This window comes from Belonocnema kinseyi, chromosome 10, assembly GCF_010883055.1.
Source record: "Belonocnema kinseyi isolate 2016_QV_RU_SX_M_011 chromosome 10, B_treatae_v1, whole genome shotgun sequence".
NCBI lineage: Eukaryota > Metazoa > Arthropoda > Insecta > Hymenoptera > Cynipidae > Belonocnema > Belonocnema kinseyi.
Genome location: NC_046666.1, coordinates 35,783,916 through 35,801,536, shown reverse-complemented (window position 1 = coordinate 35,801,536; position 17,621 = coordinate 35,783,916). Strand labels below are relative to the sequence as shown.

The following is a 17,621-nucleotide window of genomic DNA, read 5'->3' as shown; positions in this document are numbered from 1 at the left end:
TGTGAGACCTGAAGTCTCCAGGCCGCCACCGGAAAATCCTTACATGATTATGTGATCTTTTGAAGATACATTTTTTTTATTATAAATCTAAAGATATAAAGAAACTTCTTTTTCATAAAAAATGTGGATATAGCTTTTTTTAAATACTGCAGTATAATGACGACATTAAGACATTTCTTAAATAAATATACTGCATATTCAAAGCTTACCTCATATACTTGTATAACTCAAAAAACAAGAAATCCTTAACTTATATAATTATATATAAATATATAGAGCGGTCAGTGAGACCTCGGGTCTCGCAGACCCTCACCTAAAAATCATTACGTAAGTAATTTACGATCCCTCACACCGTCTAATTATCTCCGAATTTAATTAAAATTTCTAATTATCTCTTCCGCAGCTAAATTTATTTTTTCTTTACGAATCTCACGATATAAGAAACTTATTTTTTATAAAAATGCAAATAGCCTTTATAAAATTATACGGCAGTATGATAATGGAAATAATAAACGTTTTGACTGAATTTCATACTTATTTCAATGTCCCTTCATTCACCTGTATAACTGAAAAAACAAAAACTCCTTTACTTATTTAATTAGATATAAATATATGCAGCGGTCTGTGAGACCTCGTGTCTCACAGACCACCACCTAAAAATCCTTGGGTACATTTTTTTACATATGAATTCCTTTTTTGATTGCAAATCTATCGACAAAAGAAACTTATTTTTTTATAAAAAAATGTAAATGGACCTTTTCTCAAAAAATAATGCAGTATGATAATGGAAATAATACATTATCGTAATTAATTTTTTGCTTATTTCAATTTCCGGGCATATAATTGTATAAGGTAAGAACAAAAACTTCTTTACACAGTTAATTATATAAAAATATATACAGCGGTCTGTGAGACCTGAGGTCTCACAGACCGCCACCTGAAAATTCGAAGATAATTAATGGACGATCCGTGAAAGGATCAAATTATCTCTGCATTTAATTAAATTTTCTTATTATCTCTTAGAAAGATGAATTCCTCCTTTCATTACGAATTTAACGAGACAGGAAACTTATTTTTTATACAAAATATAAATAGTCTTTTTTAAAAAATGGTGCAGTATAATTATGGTAATAATACATTTGTTTAAATAATAATTTCTTACTATTTATAACTCATTTACTTATTTAATTAGACATAAATACATACAGTTGTCTGCGGGACCTCAGGTTTTAGAGACCGCCACCTGAAAATCCTTACGCAATTGATAGCAAGATTCCTAAAAGTTTCTAATTATCTCCAAATTCAATTAAATTTAGAATTATCTTTTGTACAGATGAATTCCTTTTCTTTTGTTACAAATTTAACGATATAAGAAACTTACTTTTATAAGAAATTTCAATAGAGCCTTTCCTCAAAAATACGTCCGTATGATGATGGCAATAACAAATATTTAAAGTAATAATGTGCGCAGTTTCTGATCCGGTTGTTTGTTGACCAAGCATCCTCTGTTTTTCAAAGTATACTTAATCTCTGTCTCTCTGATAGAATATTGTATCTCATTTTCATCAAATGCCTTTTATTTAGAAAACAAAAACTTCTGTTTCGCAAATATGAAACGTCAAGCTCAGCTGCATCAAGCAGTATTAAAAATAATCCCACTACATATGTCATCCATAATACCCCTGTAGAGAAATCCCAGATTAGCTTTCGGACTTTCTCCGTTTGAGCTCAGCTGCCAATCATCCACCGATATCGAATTTTAAAGCCTTCAATTTAAAGGGCTTCTTCAAAAATAAAGGAAAAAATTGACTAGAGGAAAAAGATTTTACATTACAAATTTTTTTATTTTTACTTGAAAGCCTTTAAATTGTAAGGGAAATTCTAAAATTGAATCTGATTTATTGATCTGATCCTGTTCCAAATTCAATTTCAAATCTTAATTTAAAATTAATTGAATTACGATGATTTGATCGTTTTCGAAACTTTTAGATAAGTTTTTCAATTATAATAAGAGCTCGGAAATTGTCTTAAGATTTTTTCCATAAAAATGTAAATGTGAAAATATCACCTGCAGTACAAAAAATGAGTTTAGTTTAAAATGTTTAAATTTTAATTTTGTTAAAAATTTAAAAAGTTGATTAGTTGAAAATTCGACAATAATATTTGCTTAATTATTTGATTATTTGATTACTTTACTGAAAATGTATATATTTGGTTAAAAAGTCATATTTTTGGTCAAACATTTAACTACTTGATCAAAACTCGAACTACTTTGTTAAAAATTCAACTATTTAGTTGAAAATGCATGTAATTTTTTTGATTATCTTTTTCATTGAAAAATCAACTATTTTTCAATTTTCAACTGTTTTGCTGAATTTGTCTCTTAAGATTTACCTTTTTCTTAATGTATCTCTTTTGTTTTGAATATAACTAGGTACTTGAAAATCGAAAATTCTTTTTCTTTTGGGATTCAAAATTGATTTTGTTTAAATAAAAATGTAACTATTCCATTTATGATTAAAAATATATATTTAATAAATTAAAATTGATCTTTTCTTCTTGAAAATTTAAATATGCGGTAGAAAATTCGCCTTTTGTTAAAAATGTAACTGCTTTCTTGACAATTCATCTTTTATGGTTTAATTAAATAGTTTAAAAATAAGTTTTTGTCTTTTTTAAATTAATTTTTTGAAATGAAGATTCAAAGATTTAATTTTTGGTTAAAAACTTATAAGTTTCATTTTAAAAGTTGTGCTATTTGGTTAAAAATTCAAATATTTTATTGAAAATTAAACTATTTTTGAAGTTATCTTCCTTGATCAAAAATGAAACATTCTAAACAACTTCGCCTTTTTGGCCTTAAAATTCAACTATTTGGACAAAAATCTAAATATTTTTCTTTAAATTGTAATCTTTCTCTAATAAATAATAAAATTTTTTAAAAATAATAGTTAATAAAACCTTTAATGTAAATGATTCTCCACAAGTGAATTTAACGCAGGGAATATTTTATTTATTTATATTATTTTATTGGAACTTCTTTTAACAATTCAACAATTTTCCCTTAAAGCTACCTTTTTGGCTTATTTTTAAAATAAAATTCAACGCTATTTGTTTGAAAATAAATTTTTGTATTAAAAATTCATATTATCGTTTTGAAAATTTAACGATATTGTAGAAAATATATTTTTTGACGTAAAAATTGAACAAATTTGTTGATTTTTTTTTTTCATTTTTGAATAAATTTTTTTTTTTTGGTCAATCAATTTTTGTTTTAAAATTCATCTATTTCAGTTAAGATTCATCATTACATTTGAAAAGAATAAAAATTCATCACTTTGATTGGAAAGTTAACTATTGTGTTTCACATTTTTTGTTTGAAAATTAATTTTTTTCAAGGAAAATTTATTAATTCCATTTATGGTTAAACCAGATCATTTTTAGTTTTAAATTCAACTATTTGGTTGAAAATTTTTCTGCTTTGGTTAAAAATTCAACTATTTCGCTAAAGATTCATGTATTTTGTTGAAAAATCGTATTTTTTTATATAAAAATAATCTTCTTGTTTGAAAACTCATATTTTCCTTTGAAAATAAAAGTACTTGGTTAAAAGTTAAACTCTTTTGTTAAATTATGATCCTTTTGTTCTAAAATTAAAATTTCAAATATTCCATTTTTTGTTGAAAATTGATATTTTTCAATCAAAATTCAAGTATTTGGTAAAAAATTTTCTTCTTTAGTTCAAAATTCAACTATTTTGAAGAAAAATCATGTCTTTTGTTTAGAAATCGTTTTTTTTTTACTTCAAAATTTCATAGGTAATTTCATTTTTTGGTTAAATATTAATCTATTTCAGTTAATGACTCATTATTAATTTTGAAATTAATGAAAATTTATCATTTTGATTTAAAATTTGACTGTTTTGTTAACGAATTTTTTTTTAATTAATTTTTTTTAATGAAAATTCAAAAATTCCATTTATGGTTAAACAGGGATATTTTTCAGTTATAAATTCAACTATATGGTTGCAAATTTTTCTTTTTGAATGAAAAACTCATGTATTTTGTTGAAATCGTCTTTTTGATAGAACATAAATATTCTTGTTTGAAAATTCTTCTTTTTTCGTTGAAAAAAACTACTTAGTTGAAAGTTAAGCTCTTTTCTTCAAACATAAATATTTTTTTATTTAGAATTTAACTATTAAAGTAGAAGATTTATAATTTTTATTAATAATTTATCAGTTTGTTTTAAAAATTTGTTTTCAACTGAAAAGGTAATTACTACATTTTTGGTTCAAAAATGATCGTTTTAAATTCAAAATCCAACTATTTGGATGAAAATTTGTCTCTTTTAGTTCAAAATTCAATTATTTTGTTGAAAATTCATATATTTTGCTTAGAAATCCGTTTTTCATAGATAATTATTTTTCTTTTTTGAAAATTCATATTTTTCGTTGCAAATTTCAAGTATTCAAATCAAATACTCATAATTTTATTTGTAAATTCAACTTTTTGATTAAAAATGCATGTATTTTAGTGAATGATTCATTATTATAGTTGTAAATAATGAAAATTCATCACTTTGATTTAAAATTTAACTGTTTTAGAGTGTTCGGATTTTAACTTTAAAAATTAAACTGTTTCAATAACTTCAAAATAATATGTTTATGATTAAAGGCTTTTATTGAATTTCAAATATATTTTCAGTCTAAACTATTACATTTTTAAACCATGCAATTTGAAATTTTTCGATTAGAAAAAAGTGCAGTAACTTAATATTTAGAAATATCTAAGAAAAATTTTAAAGCATTCTCAGAATTTCGAAAGAACTCAGAAGAATAAAAAATATTTCCCAGGAAAACTTTACATGATTTTTTAATTTAATAAACTAATTTTAAGATAATATTTAAAAAGATTTATGACGATTTATTAAATTTTCAAAAATATCCCCGAAAGATTCTGTAAATTCAAGTGTAGAACCTGCAAACATTTCTAGAACAATTTTTCTAGAAAATGTTCTAGAACAATTCTAGAACTCAATTATAAATGTTATATAACAAATCTTTAACAGATCTAGAATGCTGTAACAACCGATCTGTAACAATTCTAGAACTTTGGTACGCTGCATTGTAAAAAAATTAGAACAATGCTATAACAGTTCTAGAACTATTATTTATCAAATATGGAATAGTGCTTTGTAACTCTCACAGGAATAGGATATCCCGAAATATTCGATTTGACCCCATTTATGTCTCGGGTTATTCCAGTGATCATCCGTCGGAATATCCTGCAAGCCGAAAATTTTGATTGTACGTCCGAAATATCCACATTATGGATATTCGCAAGGATCAGCTCGATCATAGTATTAGCGAACTAATCTTCGTTCCTAATTTGTTCTAGAACACACTTGTAACGGGGTTCTAGAACTTCGATATAACACTGTTACGGCACAGTTCTAAAATAAACTTGAAACAAATATTATAGAGCGTCTGTGATTAGTTTGTTCTAGAACAATTCCATAGCATCTGTTACAGAACGGTGCTGTCACATAGTTCGAGAAAAGTTTTGTCACAATTTTGTCACAATGTTCTAGAACACTGTTACCTTTTTGTTCTAGAACAGTTCTGTCACAATTTTGTCACAGTGTTCTAGAACAGGTCTGTTACAATTTTGTCACAGTGTTCTAGAAAATTGTTACCTTTTGTTTTAATACAGCTCTGTTATAATTTTGTCACAATGTTCTAGATCGCTGTTACTTTTTCGTTCGCGAACAGTTATGTCACCATCTTGAACAACTATTATAGAACACAGTTCCTTTTTTGCTCCTCAACAGTTACAGGACGTGTTTGCTGGGATGTGAAAATCAAATGATTGGCATCCCCTTTGGTGGCTGGGATAAGCAATCACAGAGAATCGAAGCCAGTGGCCGGTGATTGACAGAAGCTTGGAGTCCGACACCTGCTCGAACTCATTCGCGTCAATCGATATCGTATATTCCTAAGCTCCTTCGGAATTAAATTTATACTCTCCAATCTGGAGAGTGTGTGTAGAGGACAAGAAGAAAAGTGATCGATACACTTGTAACCGCTGCTCGAATAAAATAAAAAAACTGGGGAGAAGAGTCGTTGTGAACCCGGACCTCGAGAGGTAGACTCACTCGAAGTAAAAGTGTCTCGAGAGGGCAAAAAGGACAAAGGAAAAGTACCAACCTCCACCAATCCACGTTTGTCTTCGGCTGCGGGAAGGAAACTCGGACGGTGCTCTGCCGCGACGGAAGTTCCACATCTACGCTTCTAGGACACCTGATGTATGGTCTCGGCATGTCTGAAATGAGATTCAGATGAGTTGCTACATTGCTGCCTCCACCTGTATACATCAGCTGCAGCGAGAATTTATCTTATCCTGTAAATTCGATAAACAAGCTACAAATCAGGGTCGCGGCAGGTCAGGAAAAAGATCTGCAATTCGGGGAAAAGTCAGGAAATTTGAAAAAATATTGTAAAAGTCAGGGAATTTCTATTAGAGGCACTTTAAATAAAATTACTTTAAAATTGTTTTATTTTGTTTATAAAAGATACTGAGTTAAGAGTGTTACAAGATTTAAAATTCTGGCCTTTATGGCCAGGGAAAATGAAAAACTAGTCAGGGAAGCATCAGGGAATTTTTAAAATAAAGAATGCCACCAACTTGATTATCGTAATTTTCCTATTTCTGCGTTTTTCAGTTGCTTCCTTCTGATTACTGTACTATATTTTTAAGTTCACGAAATATTTTTTATTAGACAAGATATCCGAGAACTTCATTTTCAAAATTCCCTGATGTTTCCTTTACTAATTTTTATTTTATTTTTGTTAAACATTCATATTTAAATTCCAACATTTTCATCTTGCAATATTTTTAACATAGAATCTTTTATAAACGGAATACAATAGTATTTCAGATACGAATTTAAATTTTTGAAATTGATTAATTTACTTGAAGCAAAAAAAGTCTTTTCGACTGTAAACAATGTCTTTTCAACAAAATGCTTGAATTTTCAACAAAATAATTAATTTTTCAACATAATAATTAAATTTTCAACATAATAATTGAATTTTCAACATAAAAAAATTAATTCGCGACAAAAAAGTGTCGAAGTTTATATTTCAATCGAAAAAGATCAAATTTATACAACAAAAAAAGCATTTTTAAACGAAAAACACGAATTCACAATAAATAAAGATTTTTCACTCAAGAAAGAAATAAAAGTTTATCTAAATTGTTGAACCTTCAAGCCCAAAGACATATTTTTTCTACTAAAACTATGAATTTTTACTGAAAAATTAATTTTCCGCGGAAGTGATGCATTTTTACCCAACAAAAATAAAATTTCAAACAAAAAAATATATTTTTTTACCACTAAAGCAGAATTTTTAACTAAAACAGATCAATCTTAAAAAAATGACAACGTTACATTTTCGGTTAAAAAATTAATTTTAAGCAAAAAAAAAAGCTTTTCCACTAAATAGTTACATCTTCAACCAAAGACATGCAACTATTTAGTAGAGATTTCAACAATTTTATTAAAAAAGTCATCCTTTTTTATTTAAAATTCGTCTTTTGGGATTGAAAATTAAATTTTTTCGTGGAAACTTATTTTGTGTTCAAAAATTCACATTCTGATCTTGAAAAGTCAACTGGAATCTTTTTTGGATGAAAATTCAACAATTAAAAAAAAATTAAATGAAGTTGTATGTATTTGACAAGAAATTCTATCTTTTTTAGATAAAAATTCAACTATTTATTAGAGAATTCAACAATTTTATTAAAATGTCAACCCTTTTGGTTAAAAATTCGTCTTTTTGTGTCGAAAATTGTGGTTTTTTTTGGTAGAAACTTATTTCTTGTTAAAAAATTTATATTTTGATCTTAAAAAGTCAACAGGAATCTTTTTTACATGAAAATTCAACAATTAAAAAAAAAATTATAAAAATGTATCTGTTTTATAATAAATTTCATCTTTTCGGGATAAAAATGTAACTATTTGGTGGAGGATTCAACAATTTTATTAAAACGCCATCCTTTTTGTTAAAAATTCGTCTTTTTGGATTTCAAATTCAATTTTTTTCATAGAAACTTACTTTTTATCAAACAATTCATATTTTAATCTTGAAAAATCAACTGCAATCTTCTTTGGAAGAAAATTCAATAACTAAAAAAAAAATTGTAATAAAAATGTATCTGTTGTAAAAGAAATGTTATCTTTTTTGAAAGAAAAATGTATCTTTTTGAATTGAAAATTTATATTTTTATCGTGAAAAGTCAACTGAAATCTTTTTTAACAGAAAATTTAACCATTCGTTTTTAAATTTTATCTTTTGAATCAAAAAATTTATCTGTTTCAGTAGAAACATTATTTTTTGTTATGAAAGTGGAACTTTTCGGTTAAAAAATCTTCTTCTTTTCTTGAGTATTCAACTATTTTATTTGAAAGATTTGGTTGAATCTTTTTATCCAGAAATCATTTTTTTTTCATTTTGTTGTTGTTGTCTTTGGTTAAAAATTAAACTGTTTAGTAGAAAAGCATTTTTTGTTTTGTTTAAAATTAATATCCGACTTAAAAATATAACTTTCCCATTTCTCCATTCACCTTTTTTGATAAAAAAATAATTTTCTATGCTTGAAATTTCGTTTTTATCGGGTAAAAATGTATCAGTTTCGTGTAAAATTAATTTTTTGCTGAAAAGACATATTTTTTGAAAAAGTCCAATTTTCGCACAGAAAATTCGACTTTTGACTTACAGGTTCAACAATTTAGATCAACTTTTATTTCTTTCTCAAGTGGAAAATCTGTATTTATTGAAAATTCGCGTTTGAAAATTCTTTTTTTGCATGAATTTCATTTTTTCAATATTATGTTATAAATTTAATTATTTTGTTATAAAATTCAAATATTTTGTGGAAAAACCATATTTTAAAGTAAAAATTTTTGCCAAATATTTGAAATATTTTCCAAAAATTAGTAATCTTTGTAAAATCTTTGAGAAATCACTGAAATCTTTTATCGAGTATTTGAAATATTTTGGAACTATTTGAAAATATTTGAAAAATATTTTAAATATTTTATAAATATTTGGCAAGATTTTTTAAATTATCGAAATCTTTGTAAAATCACTTAAATATTTTAAATCTACAATAAATCTTTAAGAAATATTGGAAATGTTCATGAAATCTTTTAAAACTATCCAAAATATTTTCTAAATATTTTTAATCTTCGTGAAATAATTGAAATCTTTTGGATATCTTTAAAATATTTTTTAAACTTTTGTGAAATTCTGCAAATCTTTGTGAAATATTCGAAAAATATTTGTAAGATTTTTGAAATATTTGGTAATATTTGTAAAAATAATTTAAATCTTTGGAAAATCATTGAAAGTTTTGTGAAATTTTTTATAACTATCTAAAGTCTTTTGCGAAACATTTGAAATCTTAGCAAAATATTCAAAATCTTCACGAAATCTTTGAAGTCTTCGGGAAATCATTGAAATCCTTTTAAAAGATTTTTGCATTATTTGATATATTTCTGAAATTGTGAAAATTTTTGCGAAATCATTGAATTATTTGTGAAATATTTTATAACTATTTAAAATCTTTGTGAAATATTAAAAATCTTTGTAAAATCCATAGAAAATCACTGAAATTTTTGTAAAATATTTGAAATATTTTTTAATTATTTGTGAAATTGTTCATATCTATGCAAAATATTTGAAATCTTTGTGAAATCTGTGAAATATTTTTGAAAAAATTGTGTGATTTTAAAATTTTTATGAAATCATTTATGCTTTTGTAAAATATTTTTAATTTATCCGAAATCTTTGTGAAATTTTTTCGAAATATTTGGTAATATTTATAAAAATTATTGAAACCTTTCGAAAATTATTGATGGCTTTATAAAGTCGTTTAAATCTATGCAAAATATTTGCGAAATCTTCGAAACCTTTGATATCTTTATGAAATCATTGAAATATTTCTAAAATCTGAAAATTTTCGCGAAGAAATCTTTAGAAATTTGTAAATATTTGTGAAATATTTAGAAATATTTGTGAAATATTTAGAAATATTTGTGAAATATTTAGAAATATTTGTGAAATTATTGAAATCTTAGGAAATCATTGATGTCGCTGTTAAATCTTTTAAATCTGTCCAAAATATTTGCATTTCAAATATCATTGAAATCCTTTCAAAATATTTTTTAAATATTTGATATTTTTGCAAAATCATTGCATTATTTGTGAAATCTTTAATAACTATCCAAAATCTTTGCGAAATATTTCAAATCTTTGTGAAATCCATAGAAAATTACTGAAATCTTTGTTAAGTATCTGAAATATTTTTTCAAATATTTGATAATATTTGTGAAATTCTTCATATCTTTGCAAAATATTTGAGATCTTTGTGGAACCTTTGGAAATCTTCTAAATATTTTTTAAAGATTTGCAAAATTGTTTAAATGTTTGTAAAATCATTTATGCGTTTGTGAAATATTTGAAATACTTAATTATATTTGTAAAAATTATTGAAACCTGCGGAAAAACATTGATGTCTTTGAGATATTTAAATCAAGCCGAGATCTTTTGCGACTTTTTTTTAATATTTGGGAAATCATTATAATCTATGTGAAATATTTCTGAAATCTTTAAGAACTATTTAAAATATTTTTGAAATATTGAGTAATATTTGCCAAATTATTCAAATCTTTGAGAAATCATTTATGTTTTTGTAAAATCTTTCTAATCTGTCGAAAATCTTTGCGAAATATTTTTTATCTTTTTGAAATCTTTGAAATGTTTTTAAAGTATTTGGTAATATTTGTAAAATTATTGAAACCGTTGGGAAATATTTAAAACATATCGAAAATTTTACTGAAATAATTAATTTCTTTGTAAAATTTTTCTGAAATCTTCAGAAATCTGAGAAACATTGAAAATATTTCTTTAATATTTAGCAATATTTGTGCAATTACTGAAATCATTGAAATCTTTCTAAAATTATTTAAATCTACCAAAAATATTTCCGAAATATTTGAAATATTTTTAAAATATTTAGTAATATTTGCAGAATTATTAAAATCTTTGGGAAATCATTTATGTCTTTATGAAATCTTTTAAATCTATGCAAAATCTTTGCAAATTTTTGCGAAGAATTCTTTGAAATGTTAAAAACCCTTGTGAAATATTTGGTAATATTTGTGAAATTATTTAAATCTTTGGGAAATCATTGATGTCTGTAAAATATTTTTTATCCATCGAAAATCTTCGCGAAATATTTTTTATCTTTTTGAAATCTTTGATAATATTTGTGAAATTATTGAAATCGTCGCGAAATCTTTGAAATATTTGCAACATATCAGAAATTTTTATGTTATTTATTTAATTTTTAATTAAAGTATTTTTGAAGTCTTTTTAAAATTTTTCTGAAGTCTTCAGAAATCTGAGAAACATTAAGAATATTTCTTTAATATTTGGTAATACTTGTAAAATTATTGGAATCATTGAAATCTTTAAAAAATCGTTGCGAAATATTTAGTAATATTTGTGAAATTATTCAAGTCTTTTTAAAATCTTTTAAATCTATGCGAAATCTTTGCGAAATATTTGAAACCTTTGATATCTTTAGGAAGCCATTAAAATATTTTTGAAATCTTTGCAAATTTTTGTGAAAAATCTTTGAAATGTTAAAAATAATTGTGAAGTATTCGGTAATATTTGTGACATTATTTAAATCTTTGGAAAATCATTGATGTCCTTGTAAAATCTTTTTAATCTGTCGTAAATCTTTGCGAAATATTTGAAATATTTTGGAAATATTTAGCAGCATTTCTGAAATTATTGTAATCGTTGCGAAATCATTGAAATCTTTGAAATATATCGGAAATTTTGATGAAATAATTCAATTCTTAGTGAGTTAATTTATTGTGTCAATTTAGTACCCTAAATCATTGAAAACTTTATCAAATCTTTCTTAAAATCGTTTAAAAATCTTTGCGGAATATTTGTGAATATTTGTAAAATTATTCAAATCTTTTTAAAATTTTTTAAATCTATCCGAAATCTTTGCGAAATATTTGAAATCGTTGATATCTTTAGAAAACTATTGAAATATTTAAAATATTTGTGAAATATTTGGTAACATTTGTAAAAATCATTTATGTCTTAATAAAATCTTTTAAATCTATCCGAAATATTTAAAAACCCGCAAGTCTTTTGACTTGCCGGTTCAACAAATTAGATCAACTTTTATTTATTTCGTAAGTGGAGAATCTTTATTTGTTGAAAAGTCGTCTCTTTGTTTTTAAAATTCGTTTTTTGTATGAATTTCATTTTTTCCCCGATTGAAATATAAAATATGGCACTTTTTTGTTGAGAACTCATCTTTGCAGATTGAAAATTCAGCTATAATGTTAAAAATTTACTTATCTTGTTAAAAATTCAAATATTTTGTTACAAAACCATCTTTTACAGTAGAAATCTTTGCCAAATATTTGAAATATTTTTAAAATTATTCAAATGATTTTAAAATATCCGAAATCTTTGCAAAATATTCTTAATCTCTGAAAAATCCGTGATATCTTAAAGAAATCATTTAAATCCTTGTCAAATATTTCAGAAATCTTTAAAAATCTTTGCGAAACATTTTTTTAATACTTGATAATATTCGTAAAATTATTGAAATCTTTGCAATAGTAAACTTAAATTCCGGCTAGATTCTACAAAGCAACGCAACAAAAAATGACTTAAAATCCATCGAATTAAATGCGCTAAGAAGTACAATTTCCCCGAATTACTTTTAATTTGAAATACATAAAAACTCGATTCCTTTACCCCACTTTCTAAAAACCTTTGACCCCCAATTAGCCTCCACTCCCTCCTAACTCCCCGAAGCGCAGCTTTTTCAAAAGAGTCTTCCATTATTGTTTCTTCGAGGCATGGAAAAAGTCTTGTACTAATTAGCAGAAACAATGCGCATTCCGTAAAAGAAGTCAAGAGCAATGGGGAAAAAAGTTGTTGCTTTAGAAGTCGGGGAGAAAGAAGGGAAAAAGCTAACTAAACGATAGCTGTAAGCTCGTTAAGGGCTGGCGTTAAAGTATGGCCTCGTTAGCAACTAGCTCTACAACAGGACTTTCTATTATTAAAAGCTGTTTAGAGCTCCCATCTGACTAATTGAGCGCACGACGCAGTTGGTTCTCGCTCGGTAATCCTACCACGTTGTTATCGCGGCTGGGCGGCGCGGTGAAGCCGGATCAAGGAAACAGCTAGCTAGGAAAGTGCTAATCACGTACCTGAGTAGTAAGGACGACCTGGTGGAGGAGTATATTCTCGAAGGCAACTCGGCTCCTTCCCATTCCAGCGGGCGCCCGCCTGGCAATCTCGGGCGTGAGCGCCCTCCAATTTGAATCCGGGGTTGCATCTAATGTAGCACCTCGCTCCCACTGGGTACTCTAATGCCCCCGATGGATGACCAGGGCATCGAACCTTCCAAGAAATAGCGAAAAAATTATTAGGAATCGATCAGGGAGAGGCAAAGTATTGATTTGTCCCCTGCTGAAATCGAATGATTAAATTCATTCGATTCTTTGTGATATCTTTGGAACTCTGCGAAATATTTGATAATATTTGTCAAAAGAATTAAATCTTTGTGTAATGGTTAAAATTTATCTGAAAAGTTTGCAAAATATTTGATATTTGGTTTCAATGTTTTCAATCTATCTGAAATCTTCTTGAAATAATAGAAGTCTTTGTAAAATCTTTGTGAAATCATTGCGAAATCATTCAAATCATTGTCAAATCTTTGAAATATTTGAGAAATCATTAAAATGTTTGTGAGATCTTTGTAAAATTTTTTCAAAATAGGTGAAATCTTTGAAATCCATCTGAAAACTTTGCGAAATCATCCAAATCATTGTTAAATATTTGAAATATTAGGGAAATTATGAAAATATTTGTCAAAATCTTTGCGAAATATTTGGAATCTTTGAAATCTGAAATCTTTGCGAAATGATTTAAATCGTTCTAAAATGTTTAAAATATTGGGAAAATCATTAAAATCATTGTAAAATATTTGGAAAATATTTGAAATCTATGTGAAATTATAAGGAAAGCATTGAAATCTTTGTGAAATCTTTCCAAAATCATTGAAATAATTGTAAAATCTTTGAAATATTTCGGAAATCATGAAGATATTTGTGAAATCTTTGCGAAATATTTCAAATCTTTGAAATCTATCTGAAATCTTTGCGAAATCATTGAAATTATTGTAAAACGTTTGAAATATTTGGGAAATCATTTAAATATTTATGAAATCTCTGTAAAATCGTTAAAAAATATTTAAAATTTTTGTGAAATCTATGAAATCTATCTGAAATCTATGCGAAATCATTCAGATCATTGTAAAGGCTTTGAAATCTTTAGGAAATCATTAACAAATTTGTGAAATCTTTGTAAAATCTTTGCAAAATATTGGAAATCTTTGGGAAATCACTAGAAAACCATTGAAATATTTGCGAAATTATTGAAATCATTGTAAAATCTTTGAAATATTTAGGAAATCATAAAAATATTTGTGAAATCTTTGCGAAATAATTCAAATCATTGTAAAATATTTAAAATATTTTGTAAATCATTTAAACCACTGTAAAATCTATAAAATCTTTGTGAAATCATTAGGAAAGCATTGAAATCTTTGTGAAATCTTTCCAAAATCATTGAAATAATTGTAAAATCTTTGAAATATTTCGGAAATCGTGAAGATATTTGTGAAATCTTTGCGAAATATTTCAAATCTTTGAAATATATCTGAAATCTTTGCGAAATGATTCAAATCATTCTACAATGTTTAAAATATTTGGAAAATCATTGAAATTATTGTAAAATATTTGCAAACTTTGTGAAATCATTAGGAAAGCATTGCAATTTTTGGTAAATCTTTCCAAGATCATTGAAACAATTGTAAAATCTTTGAAATATTTCGGAAATCATGAAGATATTTGTAAAATCTTTGCGGAATATTTGAAATCTTTGAAATCTATCTGAAATCTTCGCGAAATAATTGAAATTATTGTAAAACGTTTGAAATATTTGGGAAATCATTAAAATATTTGTGAAATCTCTGTAAAATCGTTAAAAAATATTTAAAATTTTTGTGAAATCTATGAAATCTATCTGAAATCTATGCGAAATCATTCAAATCATTGTAAAGGCTTTGAAATCTTTAGGAAATCATTAACAAATTTGTGAAATCTTTGTAAAATCTTTGCAAAATATTGGAAATCTTTGGGAAATCATTAGAAAACCATTGAAATATTTGCGAAATTATTGAAATCATTGTAAAATCTTTGAAATATTTAGGAAATCAAAAAAATATTTGTGAAATCTTTGCGAAATCATTCAAATCATTGTAAAATATTTAAAATATTTGGTAAATCATTTAAACCACTGTAAAATCTATGAAATCTTTGTGAAATCATTAGGAAAGCATTAAAATCTTTATGAAATCTTTGCGAAATCATTGAAATAATTGTAAAATATTTTAAATATTTGGGAAATCATTAAAATATTCGTGAAGTCTTTGCGAAATATTTGAAATCTTTGTAATCTACCTGAAATCTTTGTGAAATCATTCAAATCATTGTAAAATATTTAAAACAGTTGGGAAATTATTTAAAGCATTGTAAAATCTTTGTATTCTTTGTGAAATCTTTGAGAAATCATTAAAATAATTGTAAAATATTTGAAATATTTGGAAAATCATTGAAATCATTATAAAATGTTTGCAAAATATTTTAATTCTTTACGAAATCATTAGAAAACCATTGAAATCTTTGTGAAATCTTTGCGAAATAATTCAAGAAAGTGGTAAAATATTTGAAATTTTTGGGAAATCATTAAAATATTTGTGAAATCTCTGTACAATCTTTGCAAAATATTTGAAATCTTTGTGAAATCTTTGAAATCCATCTAAAATCTTTGCGAAATGATTCAAATCATTCTAAAATATTTAAAATATTGGAAAAATCATTGACATCATTGTAAAAATTTGAAATCTTTGTGAAATCATTTGGAAAGCATTGAAATCTTTCCAAGGTCATTGAAATAATTTTAAAATCTTTGACATATTTGCGAAATCATGAAAATGTTTGTGAAATCTTTGCGGAATAGTTAAAATCTTTGTGAAATCTTTAAAACCTATATAAAATCTTCGCGAAATCAATGAAATTATTGTAAAACCTTTGAAATATTTGGGAAATCATTAAAATCATTGTAAAGGCTTTTAAATTTTTGGTAAACCATTAAAATATTTGTGAAATCTTTGTAAAATCTTTGCAAATTATTTGAAATCTTTGTGAAATCATTAGGAAACCATTGAAATATTTGTGAAATCTTTGCGAAATCATTGAAATCATTGAAAAATCTTTGAAATATTTGGGTAATCATGAAAATATTTGTGAAATCTTTGCAAAATATTTGAAATCTTTCAAATCTGTCTAAAATCTTTGCGAAATCATTCAAATCATTGTAAAATATTTAACATATTTGAGAAATCATTGACACCATTGTAAAATCTTTGAAATCTTTGTGAAATCATTAGGAAACCATTGAAATATTTATGAAATCTTTCCAAAGTAATTGAAATTATTGTAAAATCTTTGAAATATTTGGGAAATCATGAAAATATTTGTGAAATCTTTGCGAAATATTTGAAATCTTTGAAGTCTATCTGAAATCTTTGAGAAATTATTGAAATAATTGTAAAATATTTGAAATATTTGGAAAATCATTAAGTTATTTGTAAAATCTCTGTACAATCTTTGCAAACATTTTTTAATCTATCTGAAATCCTTGCGAAATATTTAAAATCATTAAAATCTTTAAGAAATCATTGAAATCTTTGTGAACTATTTGAAAAATTTGTAAAATCATTAGTAAACCTTTGAAATCTATCTTAAATCTTTGCGAAATAATTCAAATCATTGTAAAATATTTAAATATTTGGGAAATCATTGTAAAATCTTAGCAAAATATTTGAAGTCTTTGTCAAATCATTACGAAACCATTGAAATCTTTGTGAAATATTTAAAATCTACCTAAAATCTTTGTGAAATCTTTTAAATCTGTCTGAAATCTTTGCGAAATTATTCAAATCATTGTAACGTCTTTGAAATATTTGGCAAAAAATTAAAATACTTGTGAAATCTTGGTAAAGACTTTGCGAAATATTTGAAATCTTTCTGAAGTCATTAGGAAACAATTGAAATCTTTTTAATCTATCTGAAATCCTTGCGAAATATTTAAAATCATTAAAATCTTTGGAAAATCATTGAAATATTTGGGAACTATTTGAAATATTTGCAAAATCATTAGTAAACCTTTGAAATTTATCTGAAATCTTTGCAAAATAATTCAAATCATTGTAAAATATTTTAAATATTTGGGAAATCATTGTAAAATCTTAGCAAAATATTTGAAGTCTTTTTCAAATCATTACGAAACCATTGAAATCTTTGTGAAATATTTCAAATCTATCTGAAATCTTTGTGAAATCTTTGAAATCTGTCTGAAATCTTTTCGAAATCATTCAAATCATTGT

At 25.3% G+C, this 17,621-nt stretch overlaps 1 protein-coding gene across 1 annotated transcript in view; it reads right to left on the bottom strand.

Annotated features, from left to right (window-relative positions):
- LOC117181076 (fibrillin-1-like) overlaps positions 1-17,621 on the bottom strand; it is a 189,299-nt gene that overhangs the window by 26,306 nt on the left and 145,372 nt on the right. The window contains exons 17-18 of the mRNA XM_033373644.1: positions 13,318-13,510; positions 6,209-6,323 (exon numbers count right to left, since the gene is read on the bottom strand). Coding sequence (XP_033229535.1) covers positions 6,209-6,323; positions 13,318-13,510 — 308 coding nt within the window. The remainder of the gene's footprint in view (positions 1-6,208; positions 6,324-13,317; positions 13,511-17,621) is intronic.